Source organism: Aythya marila (assembly GCF_965140915.1).
Source record: "Aythya marila genome assembly, chromosome: 26".
Taxonomy (NCBI): Eukaryota; Metazoa; Chordata; class Aves; order Anseriformes; family Anatidae; genus Aythya; species Aythya marila.
This window is the reverse complement of record NC_139067.1, coordinates 965047-983143: the sequence shown is the minus strand read 5'-3', so window position 1 is coordinate 983143 and position 18097 is coordinate 965047. Positions and strand designations below refer to the sequence as shown.

The 18097-nt window shown below is 41.7% G+C and overlaps 1 protein-coding gene across 1 annotated transcript in view; it reads left to right on the top strand.

Moving 5' to 3' along the window:
• The window catches only part of KCNU1 (potassium calcium-activated channel subfamily U member 1), a gene marked incomplete at its 5' end in the record, with an annotated part of 50360 nt that extends 32784 nt beyond the window's left edge, over nt 1-17576 (top strand). Inside the window, 7 exons of the mRNA XM_082779576.1 lie at nt 2307-2531; nt 3001-3178; nt 8377-8454; nt 12186-12325; nt 15774-15971; nt 16225-16328; nt 17399-17576. Of these exons, the coding sequence (XP_082635702.1) occupies nt 2307-2531; nt 3001-3178; nt 8377-8454; nt 12186-12325; nt 15774-15971; nt 16225-16328; nt 17399-17567 (1092 nt within the window). The 3' untranslated portion in view covers nt 17568-17576. The remainder of the gene's footprint in view (nt 1-2306; nt 2532-3000; nt 3179-8376; nt 8455-12185; nt 12326-15773; nt 15972-16224; nt 16329-17398) is intronic.
• Nucleotides 17577-18097: the final 521 nt, after the last annotated feature.

Below are 18097 nucleotides of genomic sequence, written 5' to 3'. Positions count from 1 at the left end.
GCTGACCCTGCCCTGAAGGAGAGAGGCAGAGCCCATTGCCCCCTTTCTCAGGAGTGAGTTGCAGATAAAAGATCTTGACTAGGGTCACGTAAAGACTCTGTCAGAGTGATGGGAGCTGAAGGCTTATTCCATGGACATACTTACTACAATTTAGGTGGTAACCTGGGAACAGAGAAGGATCACCAAGGTAACAAGGGATCAGTAATGCCTTCCGTGTTCATCTGAAGCAGGGTGGGCATCCTGTTTCAGGAGAGGATCTCAGCAGATGTACAAGGCAAGCTCTGATTGACACCTATCTTTTTCTTATATTTTGCGTGTTGTGTTTCCATACCCTTGTGTCCCTAACACTATTGATCTGGATATCTTTAAGGCTGGTTTATTTATTTCATGTGTCTAATCTGTAAAAGAACAAATCCTATCTAGAAATGGCAGGTTGTGCTCAGAGCTGCCAGAGAGCTGAGAGTAGGCAACCAAATCTTGCAATGAGGTGATCAAAGATTTCATCAAAAATACAGAATGTTCAAGCTGTTCTGCCAGCTGGGAGACTTGTAGCAGGCTGGAATTCATGCTGCTTGAAATGCTGCAGCTTCCTTCCAAGCAAATAAAAGGACCCTATTGCCCAGCAACCTCCAAAATAGGATTAGTCATTACAAATGGGCAAATATCCCAATAGTCCTGGAAACTCGGCACTGAGAATTGAAGGGTAATGTTTTGAAAAGATCTTACAGGCGGGCTTACACGAGGAAAAGGCTTACAATTGCTAGTGTGGCCTAATTCCCCATGTGCCACTCTTGTATTGTACTTTTTGTGTTGTATTTTTGTGCAGCTTAGCTAGACTATGCCAGAGGCTCTCTGTGAAGTTTAAGAATGTCCACAAGGAAAATAAGTGCATGATAGCTATTGCACCTCATGCTCGCACAGTGTCTTCCTTTGCATTCACATTTCTGGCACAGGCAAGCCCTTAAAGGCTTGGGAGACTAAGGTGCATTTTTGGGAATGAGTTGGGTGCTTGACAAAGTCTCAGACTATGCTCTGGGTTTTCAAAAGCTATATTTTAAAAATAATGTAGGTGCTTAAAGGTGCAGGTGTATTTATATGGGCTTTGTCATGACACTTTAGTATTTCTTTCCGTTTGAGAAACAAGGAAAACTAGATAATACACCTTACAGAAGCTCCTCCAGGATGCCCATGCAGAACACAGGGCATCTAAACACACATGAAAATGTGATTCCTGGTGATTTTTACTTGAGGTATGTATTCTTAAGTGATTTAAATGTTTTGGGGGGAATTTTAACCTTCATTTTAATAATGCATAGATGTTTGAGCATTAATATGTATTATTTTCCTTAACTTCATCAATAAAGTAATAAATGACAGATGTAGTCAGCTTCTTGGTCCCAGGTTGGAAGGAAGGCCCAAGTTGTTCCCAGTGTCTTCAGATTAGCTAACCTGTTCCTCCTGCTCACTCGCTATACAGACTGCTCCCGTTGATCTTGTAATTGCATATTTCCTCAGCAGAGTTCAGCAGTAATAGTTTTTCCAATTCTTCCTATAGAATAAGCTATAAAATAGATTGTGTTTTTAATTGTTTAGCTTCATTCAGAAGACTAATCATTGGACTTCAGGCATGTTACATTAAATACAGCTAAAGGTTTCATTATTCAATTTAAACTAATCTAATTAGTTAGAGACAATCATTTAATTTGGTTATGATTCTAATCTCTCATCAGGAAACTTCTCCCTGACAAAGACCCTTGTTTCTGTTTGGGAAAAAAAAAAAAAAAAAAAAAAAAAAAAAGAAAAACAGCCAAGGAATGAACATCGCACAGATATACTCATACTCATCCCACAGTTTCTGGCTGGTTAATGTGGACATTAATGCTGTGCCTCTGACAAGCCTGGTTTGGGGACTTGCCCATACCACCTACCAGCCCTAAGATGCCAGCCATGCTAAGCAGTGCTCACTCCCCAGTACTGCATTTTTCCAGGCTAATTAGTTCATTTGAGAAATGTGAACAATTAGCCTGGAGGGGAGGGAGGGAAGACCAGGACAAAATAGTTATTAAGCTCCTAGCATGAAGCTACTGTTGTCGCTTTGTTGCTTTATGCCAATATAAATTATTTTTTTCACTTCTGTAGGATACACTTGGAATCCAACTACTTCAGGGGAAATACTTTGGTTTATATAGTCACATTCTACCCATAGATGTTACAAAGCTAAGAAATGGTTTAAGTCTCTGTAACTGAAGAAACAAATCTAAAATCAACTTATTAGCTGTTTTACCAGAATTCTGTTTTAAATTTAGAGTTGCAACGACCAAGCAGCACTGAACCTGCAGGATCACATTTTGGTCTGCGTCTTTGGTGATGCAAACTCACCGCTGATTGGGCTGCAGGACTTCGTGATGCCCTTAAGAGCTAGTAACTTCACTTACCATGAGCTGAAAGATATTGTTTTTCTTGGGTCTTTGGAATATCTGCAAAGAGAATGGAAATTTATTCAAAATTTCCCAAAGCTGTGGTTATTCTCGGTAAGAATTTTTTGCATTTTGTCTCTTCCTCTTCCTTCCTTTCTCTAGCTCTCCTGCACACTTCTGAATACATTTTAGAAGTTTTTGATAATAGATAGCACAATTCAGATTCAAAAAGTACCAAAATTGTCAGGCTCTAGACTCCAGTTTGAGTCCAAGATATTGTAGGAAAACTTTCCGTTCTTAAATACTTATTTTCTTCTGAGGGAGTCTCAGACTTCTCTGGTTACCTGCAGAGGCACTGAGAAGGTAATCCTGATTGGAAATGGGAAATTGTCCAATGAATTGCAAATCTAGACCCATGAGTTTCACTGTCCGACCAAAGCTGCTCATATTTGGAGGTGCTTCCAAAATGCTATTTGCCAGTTGGGTTCAAAAGAGATTTTTTTGCTCATCTTTCACCTTTAATGATCTGTAATGATCAGTTTCCTCAGATTTCTCCTTATCAGTATTTGTTTGGTTTTATCAGGGCAGTGCTCTCTGCTGTGCAGATCTGAGGGCAGTTAATGTCCGGGATTGCTCTGCTTGTGCCATTTTGTCTTCCAATACCACTGCTTCAAGCAATCCTTCCCTGGTGGACACAGAAAGCATCCTAGCCACTCTGAACATCCGATCCATGCAGGACAAGCCCAGCTCAGCCTCACTAGGTAAGTGTGTTTCCCTTTGCCTGCAAGCATGCTGATGTGACAAGAAAGAGGACTAAAGGAGGAGGAATGAAGGGGTCACTTGTCACTAGTCTGAGCCATAGCCTGTCTCTTCTGAATATAAACATGCCCTTTAAAATGGCCAGAAGTCCATTTTAGCCTTGCTGGTTGGACAGCCTAGTCCAACTTCTGTAGCTACAGATTTGCAAAGGAATGGTAATCCAAAATTGCTCCTGGAAATATGCCAGTTCCTCCTGAAAATTCTGAGTGAAGCTTCAAGGTTTCCAGTAAAGAGACGATGGTTAGAGGCTAAATGGTAACCAGAGCTGGTAACTTCTGTATTTACTCACAAAAGCACGTGTGAGTGGAGGCCCAATCCATCCTTCAAAAGGAGTAAAATAATACCTCTCCCTTGAGGCTTGAGAAGGTGGGCTCTCTGTTCCCACGCAAACAGAGCTCATAGCACAAAACTGCAATGGAAGCAAAACCAACTTCAGCCCAGCAGAATATTTATTGTGTCTCTTCCTTCCTTAATTTGGCAAAAGAGCTAAGATTTGTCCTCCTCTTGAGAATGTGGAAGTATTAATTAACTGAAGACAGGCTGAGAAATGGATGGTTCTCTTAAGTGTTTCCCCTATACTTTATTATCATTCTAGGCTTTTAAAACACCGACTGTGCCAAAGAAAAGATTAGAGTGAGGCAAAGACATTTTTTTTTTTAAATAATAACTAGACAAAATAATACCAGCATACAGTGTATACTATCAGAACAGAAGAAAAATGATTTATAAGGGATATTTGAGTAAGAGGTAATTGTGACTTGAATAGATTACTTTTAACTAATGTATTTATCGCTACCTAGATATAAAGATATATGGAACTCTTTATTGATTGTATATAGAGAGGAAGTAAATAATATGTACTTATATATATATAATTTATGTTTCTCTGGAGTGACAGATACAGATACTGTACCTACTGCATCTTTATACCTATATATGGAAAAGAGAGACACTCCGGGCAAAAAGGGTATTTCATCCTATCAATCACTGTCCTACTACCCTCCAGCACTTTTTTGCTTAATGACTCATAATCATAGTACATGGTGTGCAGAGCTCTGAACTACAATGTGTGTGTATGTTTCACAGAGATGTGAGCATCTGTTCTTCAAAGCCTTCCCAAGCTGCCTTGCAGAGTTCATGCTTATTTCTCTTTGAGGTGGTAGCTTTTGGCTCGCTTTGTTTCCTTCTAGCAGAAGACCACAGGGACTTAACGCTGACATAGGTGTGACGAGTTGAATAAGCGGAGGCATGGCTGGGTAGGCAATTTACGAGGCATATCACCGTCAGAACCACCACTGCCTGCATGCTTAGAGTTCTTTTTTTATTACTATTATTTTTTAAACCACAAGCATGTACTTTTCCCTCGCTTCCCTTGGGTGGATGGGCATGTGGTGAGTTGCATCAGAAAAGTGGATCTTGTGGATTTAAATCTGTTCAGCATCCTTGCTATCATGAGAGAGAGGATAAACTTTTGTTTAGTGATACTGAAAAAACAATCAAGTTCTGTAGTGACACAGTCCCTGAGAAAGGCTATCTAAAGGAGTTTTTCTCGTGCAGAAAGAGGCTAGCAGTGAGAACAGTTAGAGCAGAGACAAGCAGACACAATTATTTGTGTATTACAGCTAACACTGATACAGCACATCAGAACCAGTCCAAATATAAAACACCTTTCAGGAGTGAGCAGAAGTCAGGGCTGCTTGGTCCACTGTCCTGGGTAAAGAAGGGCCTAGGCTTCAGAACAGGCATGGAAGTCAGTGCTTCTGGGTTTCCGTCTGGTTTTGAGAAGGGTTAGGATCAAGTAAGGGACATGTTTTCAAAGCTTCTTCTATTATATATATATTATCTATACTCTAATATTTAGCTCTGAGACTTATTTAAAGCCAGATGAATTCATGCTCACAATGTAGTTATATACAGAGCAAATTATTCTTGTTATTACACGTTACTCTGATCAGTTATTTCTGAAAGATTGATTCAAATTAGAGGGGTTAGATTCTGTTACCATTTTTACTGGAATAGCATTGTCTTCCTCTAGCTGAGAAAATACTGTATTTCTAAACCCACTCTGGTTTATCCATTTTAGGTCTTTCACTTTGCATATTTATGAGGTACCTATTGCCTAGCTCAGATGCTAGTGAGTTGTTGCTCCATAAACTGACTACAGTTCCAGTCTAATACATCTTTGGCTACTCAGTTAAGATCATTCCTCAGATTTACAGTGTTTTCTGCAGCCAGAAAAGCAGTATTCACTTACAGGATATCATCATCAATAAAAAAAGATATATTTACAAAATAAAGCTAAGACACAAGTTTCACTTCTTTCTCCAGCCAGCCACTAAATCTGTCAGTGATTCAGCCTCTGTAAAAATTAGCTCCCTCTCCTTGTATGTTCATTAGGTATGTTGTTTAAAAAAAAAAAAAAAAAAAAAAGCCAATTTTCTTCTTTGCTGCTGTAATTATAGGCCTGCAATCTTAGGTTAGGATTCTCATAGCAGGAGCTCCTGCTGATTCAACTGCAAGATTAAGGCTGTGTCTTGTGCTCTTACAGGGCTTTGCCTCTGAAAGCCTCCAGGCACATTACAAATGTGTGCTCCTATAAGACAGTAAATTACCGGTTGGTTGTTGCCACCTAGTTTTGGATCAAGGTGCCCAGAATGGAAAAAGAGTGCACGTCCCCACTTTCACTGTTCCAGTCCCTCCCTCCCTACTTCCCCCCATTATTATTTTGTAGGAATTCATCTCAGAGAAGACAGAACTTTTACGGATGAAATCAATGGGATTCAGCAAATGGGAGTTCATGGGAATCAGCAAATGAGGAGAGTTTCAGGGAAAAGAGAGGCTCAGATTCAAACAGGGAAAGGATGGCTTTTATCAGAATTTAATCTGTCGCACTCCTTCTCCCCACAATGGAGTAGGGCGCCCAGTGGGTTTTAAGTTATGTAAATATTAGCAACATAGCCAGGCTGTGCAGGTGCTGATCTAAAGTTGGTGTTAGTTCAGCTCTTGCAGTGCTTAATTACAGGAAATTTTTCCAGTGAAATCTGCATTTTCCACCAGTTTAGTACATGTGGAGTGGGTGCTTTCAGCTGCAGAGTTACAAAATCAGCAGGTTTAGGAAAATCCTGTCTTATTTGTAGGAGAAACATCTAGGAGGAGTTGTGCAGTAAAGGAAACGAGCAGCAGAAACTAATGCATATAGGAACACCCCAAAAGTATGGCAGTACTGTGGTTTAAAAAGAAAAGACAAAGGCTGGTGTATCTCATATTGTAGTTGTCATTGCTGCTGGGACTGCAGGTGGATATCCAGCTACCTTCCCCATCCAAATCCATTCTCATCTCCACTTTTGGTGCTGTAGAAAAAGCTACAGCGTTTTGCTTCCTAACCATAGTGAACAACGTGCATTTCTACGCATTTGGATGGAAGGCCCTGAGTTCCCTTAACAGCTCAGGTGCTTTGGTAAGCATTGCAGCAAACACAGTCTTACTTCAGAGATTGTAACAAGGCACAAATCAATTGTACTTCCCGTGGTTTTAGATTTCAGTGTGAGCCTTTCACACCCAACCCACCCAGGCCCGTTCTGTGCTTTACCTGCCTGATGGGGTAGAGAATTAGACAGCTCTTAGAGAACCAGACCCACACAGAGGTAAACATTCCTTACACTTGCAAGAATGAGCGCTTACTAGGGTCAGCGCTGATGCCAAGGACTTCTAGTCTTTCCCATGGAAAATTTTAGGTTTTCCAGTAATGCTGTAATTATCACCCTGTCATGTCACAAAGCAAACAGGTTGGCAAACCTAGGTACCGAACTAAATAATCTGTGGCATAATCTAAACATGTAATGGTAATTAAATCTGACAACTTAATAAGCTACTGAAATTCAAATGTACAGTAGTAATCTACAATTAAGTAATCTTTTGTAATAGCACCCTGCCAGTTTGTAAGATTTCAGGTGGAGCGCTGTGTACTGTTTCATAGCAAAAATATTGACATAAGGGAAAGGTATCCAGGCAATGATCAGACACACATTCAAATCGACTGGTACAGTACATGGAAAGGTACAATAAAGGCAATGATTCATTTCAGGCATTCAGCTGCACTGTATTCAGAGATGCCTTGCTCTACTTTGGCTTTTTCTGCTGTTTTGAGGGGTTGTGATGCCTGACATCCCTAATGAGGTTTTTGTCAGTCCATCACCTAACCTCAGGGATAGCTGATTAGAACAATGGTCTGCCTCGGACCCTGTTGGGGCCTCCATCTCCAACATTCACTTGCAGCTCAGAGCGGGGAAGGAGCCATTGCGTAGTATCTGGATGTTGCAAAGTTCCATTTGTAGCAAAATCCTCAGCGGAGTTTAGATTTCATCATTTTGAGTGCACAGTAAGTAGTGTTCCTAATACTCAGTTACCCAGATGCTGTGCTGGGTAGCAAAGGAAAAACTCAGACATAACAGAAAGGGAGAAGAGATTAGATATAATCAAAACAGAGCAAGCAGATTTTGGATTGGGCTTGATTCTACTAACTCAGCGAGTTGGCAAGAACCAGGAAGGAATAAGGACACACTTCTAGGAACTTCTGGATTGCTATTTTTTATTTTTTTTTTTCTTTTTCTTTTTGTGATGGGTTTTCAGAATTCATGGTGTATACTTTTGCCTTGATTCCTACAGCATGTGTCCCATCCAGTTTTGCAGAGCCTTCTTGAGGGGGAAGGATAATACACGATGCTGTTCCTCAAAATCCCTCTGTGTGCAAATTGGCTTACTGGGGGCTTTGGGCCAAACTACTCTGTAACCAGCACTGCTGCACCACAGAGGGTAATTATATTTCAGTTACAATGTCAATAAGCAGCTCCCAGGAGAGTTTTTCTTTTTTTTTCTTTTTTTTTTTTTTTTTTGTCATTCTTTAAAGCCATGAGAGAATAAAGTAAGCCTTGGAAAAGCAAACCAAGGCAAGAAACTTTCTAAATATAGGAAATGCTTTGGGATTTTTGCATGACAATAACATTATTTTTAGGCATAGGAAAAAGATTTCCTGCATTTGTCAGTCTGAACCATTGTGTGTTAGTAGGTTTTTTTTCCCCTCCTCTTTTCTGCTTCTACCAACATTCCTCTCTCCTCATGTTGTTATTGACTGTTTCTACAGATGCTGTTTTCAGAGGAAGAGCATTGGGGAATCAATCAGAGCCATGTTATAAAAGGATCCCCATCACTACAGAGCTGAGTAAGTTATTCTTTAAGAACAAATTTCACAGAAGCAATATGTGTGCTGCATTATTTATTTACCCCAGGCCCTTTTTAGAATTCAGAGGCAGAAAGCGACAAGCACTACATGTCCAAGGAACATTAAAAGGTTTGACTTAGATGTTAATTCACTGGCTTTGAAGGAGTCAGGATGGTTTATCAGGAGAATAAATAAAACAAAGTGTTACGAAGGTCTCAGTGTGTAGCAAAACTCTGAAGCATCCATTTAGGATAAAGATAAGGTCCTTTTTTTTCTTCTTTTTCTTTTTTTTTTTTTCTTTTCTTTTTTTTTTCTGTTGGACTGGATCTCAGGAGATCTGATTTCTAGTCACGTGGCCCCCATTACCCCACCTTTTGTAACAGACTTCACTAAGGTAAATAAATGAGAATTGTATTTTCCTGGTTTCCCCTTATTTTCAGTAAAGAAATAGAAACCACCAAAGGCAGCTCTGCTCAGAGGATATCTAACTTGCCCTTTGGCTCTGCCTCCCTCTCTCTGATGATTTTAAAAAACAGAGGAAGGCTGCATGGCCAGTTTTCATCTCACAACAAAATGAGGTGAACCAAAGCCTAATTCTCTGTTTCACCCCTGCCCTTTCTGAAGCACTGGTGATGGTTCCTCCCTCTTCTCTGGATCGTGGCGGGAGCTGCTGCAGGCTTCCTAACTTGTAAAAGTGGCCGTGAAAGCACAGAGCCTTTTCCAAGCAGTCTGCACTACAAAGCTTTGTACAACAGCTGCACAGAGTCCAGTACTTGCATGGACCTGTGTGCATGCCAGGACAGACAGAGGGTGCAGGTGTTTTACTCTAGGCCCCAGACACTTCTGCCCTTATTCCACAAGGCTCAGCCTCTCTAGCCTGTATTCATAACTGAAGCAACCCGTGGAGCTCTTTCATTACTACTCTTGGCTGTTTTTCATCTTTGTCTTCGTCTCCTGATAGCTACACACTAGGTCCATTAATTAGGAACATGTGCACTGATTAACTGATTACTAGTAACATAGCAGTCAGTGTCACAGCAGAGCGGTGTGGCTGGGCTGCCAGTCCCCAGTGACACGGATGTTTAGCTCCATTTAGAGTGCCGACACAAGAATGTAGCCACCAAATTAGCATAGCATGTTGCTAGGCTTCATGGCTGGCCTCTGATCCATTTACTCAGGCTTTTTTTTTTTTTTCTTTCCTTTTCGATGCAATGCTGGTAAACGTTATGTGGGCTCAACACTTCTGGGAGGGGCCCTCCCCAGGTCTGCAGCTGAGCCAGGGCTAGTGAGTAGCATCAGCATCTAGCAAGTGCTAGCAATACTTAATTTCAAAGAAGCTCTGGTGTACCACTTGGTCCCAATGTGCACCTGGAGAGCTAATGGGTCAATATGGACAAACCTGTTAGGTCCTGCGTGCTCCTTAGGCTAAAACTCTGAAGAACTAGTGCAAAACAAACAGCAAAAGATAATGATAAGATACTGATGCCTTCTCCAGAGTCACTTCAGAACTGCTGAATTTCCCAGAGTGATATTTGGATATTCTCTTGCACTGTGGTTTAAACTTTTATTTGTGTTGTGTCCAAAAGTCTCAGAAATGTTTTGAGCTGGCTACTGAGGCCCAGCTCCTCTGAGAAGATATTGTGCAGTCAAGCTAACGTCTTCAGACAGGCATTGCACCAGTGTGATTTCCCTCCAGGATGTGGTGTGTCAGTGGAGGGGAAAACATCTGCAATCTGTTGACATAACTTGGATTTTAGTCATGTCAGATCTTTGACAAAATAATGAATCGAGCCCAGTCCCTTAGCACATGGATGCCTGCTCCATTTGTAGCCTTCAACAGCATAGAAATATGTTCAGAGTTCCAGGGATGGGCTAGGAAGGAAAATAACCCCAACAACTTAAAACCTGGAAGCTCAAAACAACTAAACAAAAACAGCTGGAGCTTTCTTGTGATTGTGAATAAGCTTCCTGTAAATCCCTCTGGTAGACCTTGATCTAGACAAATGCTCACTTTTGTACCTATCTCTAGAAACAAGCTGCGAGGAATAATCCTCATGTGCCTGAAGCTGCAAGGGCTTTGCACGTTCCAGGCCGTGGCCCATTTCCAGCTCGTAGCTCACCGGGTGCGGACCAAGAGCCACCTGTATCACCTGGTGTGTCTGACACACTGACACAGCAATGCCACACGCACTGCTGGTGCTGTGGCTGTTCAAAACCTACCACAAGAGAAGCTAACACCCTTTGGTTGAAATCTTGACACCACTGAAGTCAAGAGGAGTTTTGCAATTAATCTTGATGGGCAGGAAGCGATGTATTCAGGAAGCTGAACAGAGCCAGCCCCTCTTTTAAAGGGGGCTGGATTATTTTTTTCCTCGAGGAGCAGGAGAGTTGTGTGTTGTCATCATGCTTGCACACACTGCTGCTTCTCCTTGTCCAACAGTGAGGTCCGCAGGAAAATAAGAAATGCTAAACCGGCCACTTTGCATCAGGCTGATGCAAGGCCAATTAAATGGCAAGCTGCACATGTGGGTTTCTGCAGGATCAAATCCACCAAGTTGAGCACATTTCAATATGTTGAGTAGCTTCTGACTTTGTGAGCTGGTCATTGGGATTACAGGCATGTTGTAAATAGTCATTCTTCTGAAACAGTGGATTCTAGAAAACCTTCTCATAAAGGGCCTGAGATATGGGGGAGAAATAGCAAAGTCATCTGCAGAGAAATAAGAGTTTTGCCAGTATGTAAAAGAGAAATAAAATAGTGTAGAGAAATAAAAAGGGTCCCTTATTATGGCTGAGACCATGCTTTTCAAACCCAGACTCTACAAGCTAGGCAGGGGAGTCACACTGATTGATATCAGATGCAGGGCCAACTCCTAAAGGCCAGGGAGGGTGAAATATCTGTATTGAGAATACATGGCTGAAGGATGACAGCGACACTGCGAGACAACAGGAGGCATTAATAGTATTGTGATTCTGGCTAGCTTTAGTCATCTTTAAAAATGATACACTCAAATGCCTCCTGGCCCAAGGGGACATAATAGAAATCAATCATTACTTACACAGAGTTACTTGCTCTATTTTTTAATGGTAAGACGTGGGTTCTTGATCTCAATTCCTTTCAGTCCTCCTGTCTGTCTCTAGCTGTGCTGCTGTCATTTATCAGTGCTCTTACCGGCAGTGCAGGAGTGCCAGGACATACCCAGCACGTTGAGTCGCACGGCAGGGGCCTTCTGCCAGGCTGTACTTAGGCAATTCTCTCAATATAGAAAGCAAGTTAAAGAGGAATCACTTTCTGAGTAGGGGGAATTCTGCAAGACTATCTCAGACAGCGAGAATAAGGTTGACAAACTAGCGAAGATCCCTGTAACAGTAGGACAGCTGTGAAAGGAGCTCTCTAACCCCCAGTTAAGCCAACAGAAATAGTAATTCTGTTAGTTCAGGAAAACGAGCAGAAGAAATTAGATTATTCCTTTCTTTTTTGAAGCAGGTAAATCAATTCTGGTCTGCTATCTTAAAACACTCGCTTGAAAAATTAGTCTTAGGCTTGTGTCTTTTGTCTCCCATTGCACAACCAGTCAGCAGCACTGACTATTTGTTCCTCTTTCCTTTTCTAATGCAGTGTGCTGTGGCTAGTGCTGGACATGGAACAGCAAGCTACTAACTTTTCTGATTCTAGATGGCTTCCCTCTGTTGCTAAGATGTCTTCTGTTTCTTCTTTGCTTATCCAATAGAGTCTTCACCAAACGCCCAGTTCATTAATCAGGCTCCCAGCGGCAATTCTGAATTTCCAGAGCAAGATCAGCTTTCCACCACTGCTGCCCCTGTGGGAGATATCTTCTCAGATAGCTTCTTGAATTCTCTTTTGTCTATGGTAAGTAGATGTATCACAAACTGTCATGTTTAGTGGCATCAGAGTGTTAACAAAGTGATTATCAGCCAGGGTAAACCCACTTAATCCAGCCTTAACAATGGTCAATGGTGTGTCAGAAAGACACGGAAAACCTTGCAGAGACTGGTGAGGTGATTAGTTACTCTGTGCCCTGAGAATTGTATGTGTCTGTTCCTGTTCAAGCAACTTGCTAATCATGGGATGTTCCAACCCCCTTCCTTGGGCTGGAAGGGACCAGCTAGTTCCAACCCCCTGCTGTGGGACTAATCAGTGAGCTTCTTTGATTTCTTGGGGTAGTAGGCTCTACAGACCAAAAGGCAGCTCCAGAAGACATTTCTCAATGCATGCTCTGAGCAGCAGCAGCACTCCCTGGTTTTGATATACACGTAGAATTATTTGGAGAAACTTTTAGAGTGTTTTCATAACTCTTCATTACTTCCTCCTGCTACAAAAGGTATTTGCAGCCAGCCTGATTTATTTACTTTTTGATTGATAACATGAGGTTACAATCAGTCCCTCTAAGGGACATGCAGTCACTGAAGCCAAAACTGCTTTCAGCACGAGCTGGCCTCATGGTGGAGACTCCAGCATTGATGCTAATGGCTGAGAAGATTATGGGGATTCTGAATTCTTACCTGTTCATGTAGAGTGGATTTTTACAAGCCCGGCTGGAGGTGCTTTGGTGAGCTAGAGAATAGGCAGCTTTCACTACCATGACTTTATTGTAGCAGCATGGGCATAAACAGAACATTTAATTCTTCTCATCTGTCCATCTGGGACCTACGCAGAAACGCACACTTAAGTTCAGATGGAAAATCTATTGAACTCGATGGGAATCTCTCAGTGGCCATTTTCTGAAAAGATATAAAACAAATTCCACATATGTGGACTTCCACCGATCCACAAGAACAGATCAGATTTTAAAAGAAGTTATTGTTTTGATTCTCTGTAAGTTACTGGCAGTGTCCTTTTAAAAACATTTGCACCATGAGGATTAGGTACATTGCACCAAAAATGCAAGAACAGAGGGAAGGTGGCGATCCCACCCTGGTGACATAATCGTCTTAAGTTGCTGTCAAACCTGAGTGATATTGTTTGTGGTGACACACCTGTGGGTGACACTTAGGTATAGTTAAGCCAGGATTTTGGCAGCAAACAGCAGTTCAGTTCATAAGCTGGCATTTCTAAAAGTGACTTCTCCTTTTTTTCTGAAAGCTCCTTTCTTCCTCTTTACCCTGATTCTCCCCATGCTGCAGTCAAGTTCCACATGCCTTGCTCTCAGCTCATGTCCAAGGGGATAGTGCTTGGGTGGCAGTTTTGCAGAAATTGAATAAATACAAAACAAATCTCTCAAAGGGATAAGCAGTCCAAAATAAGTGTGTCAAGTCCAGTTATGCTTTTCTGAGAAGGTGTTAGGGAAAGTATTATATTGCTGCTACTCACTGATATGTCAATCAGCCAGATGGTAATTAATGACTGCTAGTGTCAAGTGTAAAAGTAACTCAAGACATAGCATGACCTGTCTTAAAGGATAAAATTTCACTCAGGCATAGATTCCAAGTCTGTCCAGGAATGATCAGCACTCAGCTCTGCTTTAGAGTAGAGGGGCACCTTAAGTCACATTCAGTCAAGTCTGTAAATACAGGGAAGAAGGAGAGAAATAAGCTATTGTTTAGCAATTGCAGTATGAGGGAAAATACACATGAATGTGAGAAAAAAAAGAGGAAGAAAAAAACCTTCAGCAGTCCAGCGTCACCTCCTTGTTCTGACACTAAATATCTTTTGTAAATATCTGAGTGTGAGACACTCAGAGCAGGAGTGCTGGATTTTTTTTAGCTTGAAAGGCGAGTGGCAGAAGAATCTGCATGGCACAGCGTGGTCTGTGAAGTGAAATGTTACCCCTTGGACGCCTGAAGCAGAACTGGCATTTGTTTCAACCTGACTCTTGGAATGGCTGTAGGCAGAAAACAGTCCAATGAGCATGGCCATTATGGCTCAGGTACTCTGAACCCCAAATTCCCGTCCTGACCCAGATGTGGGTTCCTAAGCTGTACAGGACCAATTCTAGAAGCTAAGTAGCAACAGGGACTGAAGGGGACCAAGCAGCTGCTTGGCGGAGGGAGAAGGTTTCTGCCTTTGTGTACAAGGACATTCCTAGGCAATGTGCTTCTCTCAAGCTGTAACCAAACAACTGGCAAAGGAGGTAACATCTTGTGGGCACGTTTCAGAAATGTTGCTTCCTAAAAGTCAGCTTTGAGACCCCCTGAATGCAGTGTGCTGCTTCCTAAGTGCGCGCGCACCAACACACATGTGCACCTCTGTAGTTTCTCCTTGCCTTTCAGACTCCTGCAGTGTAACTCAGCCTAGAAAGTACAGAATGAGGGTGACATGCAAATCCTATTAATTCATCCAAGTATGGAAATGCAATCCTTTTGATGTCAAAAAGTACAGCAATGATATGTTAAAGAGCTCAGCACGCTTCTGTTAAATATGTAAAGTGCAGATTCCCCTGAAGCTGTATCACTCCTGGATAACTCTGGACTATAGCTCCTTACTTTAAAAGGCTGAGAATTACTCTAACAGCATTATAGCCTTTTGCCCGACAATACGGTCAGATGTTCTTAAGCGGATTTGAGTTTAGCTTGGATTTAGTAACACCGTTCCTTCTCTGCAGCTTGTTTCGTTTCTTTGCTCAGGTGAATGCAGGTGACAGATCCCACAAAGTGGCTCTGCATAGGAAATGAGCTTTTTGAGAAAGGGTGGGAAATAAGTTATTTGGTATATCTGAACAGGGTTCAGATTTAAAAAAAAAAAAAAAAAAGTGTGAGGGGGATGCTGTGCCTTTTTTGGCTTCAAATCTGAATTTTGACCATGGTATGTTTTGTTTGTTTGTTTTTCAAAAAAATACTGAGTTAAGGGCACAGAGAGAGGTTTTCATAATGCATGAGGCATCTCCAGGGACAGTTTCCTTCTGCGCCTGTAGGGCTGAGCAGGGTAATTGCCCTCCTCGGCCTCACCTTGTACAGTGTGCTCCTACTCAGGTGGCATTGGAGCAGCTGCCCACTTTTCTGGCTCTCCTGACCCTTGACTGGAAAGCCTTCACAAGAAAAGAATGTTAACAAAGCTGACTCCCATTTTTGCTGTCAAAAATCTTCTCATTCAGGCACAATTTAGCACTTTCTATTAGAAGAGTGGAGGTGGGATCTTCTGGGCTCTTTGAAACTGAAATGGGCTAAGCAGGTGGTGATCCATAAATGTTGTCAGAAAACCAAACATAATTAAGGACTAATTTAAGTATACAAAAAACCTCAACCCTTTAAGGTGTCTGTCTGATCACATTCTCCAGGCTTTCACTGGAAAATTTTGTTTTCCTTTCAGGAATCAAGGCATACACATTGGTCTTTGAATTTTCACGGTTTCTTCCTTCCAGACCTACTACAACCATCACATCTTGGCTCTGCTGCAGACTTTGGTGACAAGTGGGACAAGCCCAGCACTGGAGGAGCAGCTGTTGGAAATGGACAGTGGGCTGAGCAGAAGTCCTGATGACATAGTCCAAAATGTCTCCCAGCTCCGATGCAAACTGGCACTCCTGCCACTGTCTGAGAGGTTGTTAACGGGTGTCACGGTGAGTTGTATCAATGAGAGTTGCTGCACGGACTCAGCTTTCACCCCTGATGTTAGTACTTCAGGATGTAGGCTGGTTGTGATTACCTGAAGCTTAGTTTCATTCAGTTGAAGTTCACTGTGTAGCTTAAGCCATATTTTAAGGAGGCCAAAGATATCAGTCTTATTTTATATTAGATTTCTAAGCTGAATTGGGCTGAATTGTCCACTTTGGTTCCTTTGAGGTAAGAGTATTTTTGCTTCTTTTACAGCAGGAGGACTCCTTTGGAGACGTTTACTGCAAAGCTTTAGACTTGTTTGGGATACTCTGCTTTGGGCTCTACCGGCTGATGGAAGAGCCCAATCCATACAAGAACAGGCAAGTACACTTCATTTTAAATTGCACTGTAAGTCAAAAGATGACAACTCATGACTGAACTACTTATTTTTGTCTTGAATTTAGACATCCTTGTAGACATTAAGGGCCATTTGAGGCAAACTGGTGTGGTCTGAACATGGTGCTGTGATTATTTCTGGAGATCCAGTGCTTACTGGCACTTGTATGAGATTCCCTTAAGTTCATTTAAAATGTGATTTATCTTTTCTTCATTAAAGATCTGCTGGAGCACTGAGTTAGTAATGCTGCAGAGGCCAGGGATTTCAGAGAGTTTGCAAGCAGAGAACTTTCTTTATGAAGGCAGGCTGACGGAATGGGGTTGTTCAGCCTGGAGAAGAGAAGGCTCCAGGGAGACCTTATAGCGGCCTTCAGTACCTAAAAGGGGCTGCAGAAAAGCTGGGGAGGGACTCTTTGACAGGGAGTATAGTGATAGGACAAGGAGTAATGGTTTTAAGCTACAAAAGGGTAGATTTAGATTAGATTTTAGGAAGAAATTATTTACTCTGACGGTGGTGAGGCACTGAAGAGGCTGCTCAGAGAAGTTGTGGCTGCTCCATCCCTGGAAGTATTTAAGGCCAGGTTGGATGGGGCTTTGAGCAATCTCAAAGGTGTGCCTGGCCATGGCAGAAGGTTGGAATTAGATAACCTTTAAGGTCCCTTCCAACCCAAACCACTCTATGATTCTGTGATTCATCTAACCTGTTCTACTCACTGATTCTTTCAGTTTCAAGGTTTTGGTGATTGCTTGAGCTTCAGATCTCCTAGAGAGACATTTACTTTGATTTAAAGATTTTCAGCAATCAAAAAATTATCACATCTTTCAGCAGCTGTTCTAGAGACTAATTAGCTTCATTTAAATATATATATATATATGCCATTCCTAGGTTAAAAATAGGTAAAGTTAAACACTGCACATTGTCTCATCATTCTGAAGAATTCTGCAGATGCAATCAGTCATTGCAAAAAAACCCTGCAGCTTTCTTCCTGTCCCAGGTGCTTGCTACCAAGACCTCACAAAGCAGCCTGAATCTCACATACTAGTGCTTTTTCAGGTTTGTGATTGCTCGGCCTGCCAGTGATTTGAAGATGTTGCCCACAGATCTACTTTTCTGTCTTGTTCCGTTCAACGTTGCAACAACTGATGACCAGAGAGGGGAAATGGAGAGTCAGTTAGGAAGCAAGAAAACAGGTAGTACAGATACCTCCATGCTAGAATTATGAGTTTGCGAAACGCCCTACAAATAAAGAATTGTACAAGTTATTAAGATCCCACAATAAATTTTCCGTGTTCTTATTTCTTAGGTGGACAGTGGGCAATTTGAATGTGGCTAAACAGCTTGAGATTAGTATTGAAAACAGTATTGTTATGCTCTAACAACAATACCTATCAGAGAGTAAAATGTTCTCTCTGTAAGGAAAAGGGCAAAAACTTGAATTTCTGCTGAGCACTGCACAGAACAGACCTAGCTGTATACAAACACAATGACTCCATCGAGTTTAGAGATTCCCTGCTGAACTTTCCAGTTCAAAGACTCCAGCACTCTAAAATGCAATTTTCTTGCATACAAAGCTGAAGACGTTGGATTGATATACATTAAAAGAAACATACCAAAAACGCACAAAATCCCCCCATTAACTTATGCCATAAATCAGGTCCCGCCCTTATGTTATAAAGTCAGTTGAGGGGAAGCAGGAGAATTTTTTCTTTTTTTTTTTTTTTTTTCCTCTCTCTCTCTCTCTCTTTCCCTCTT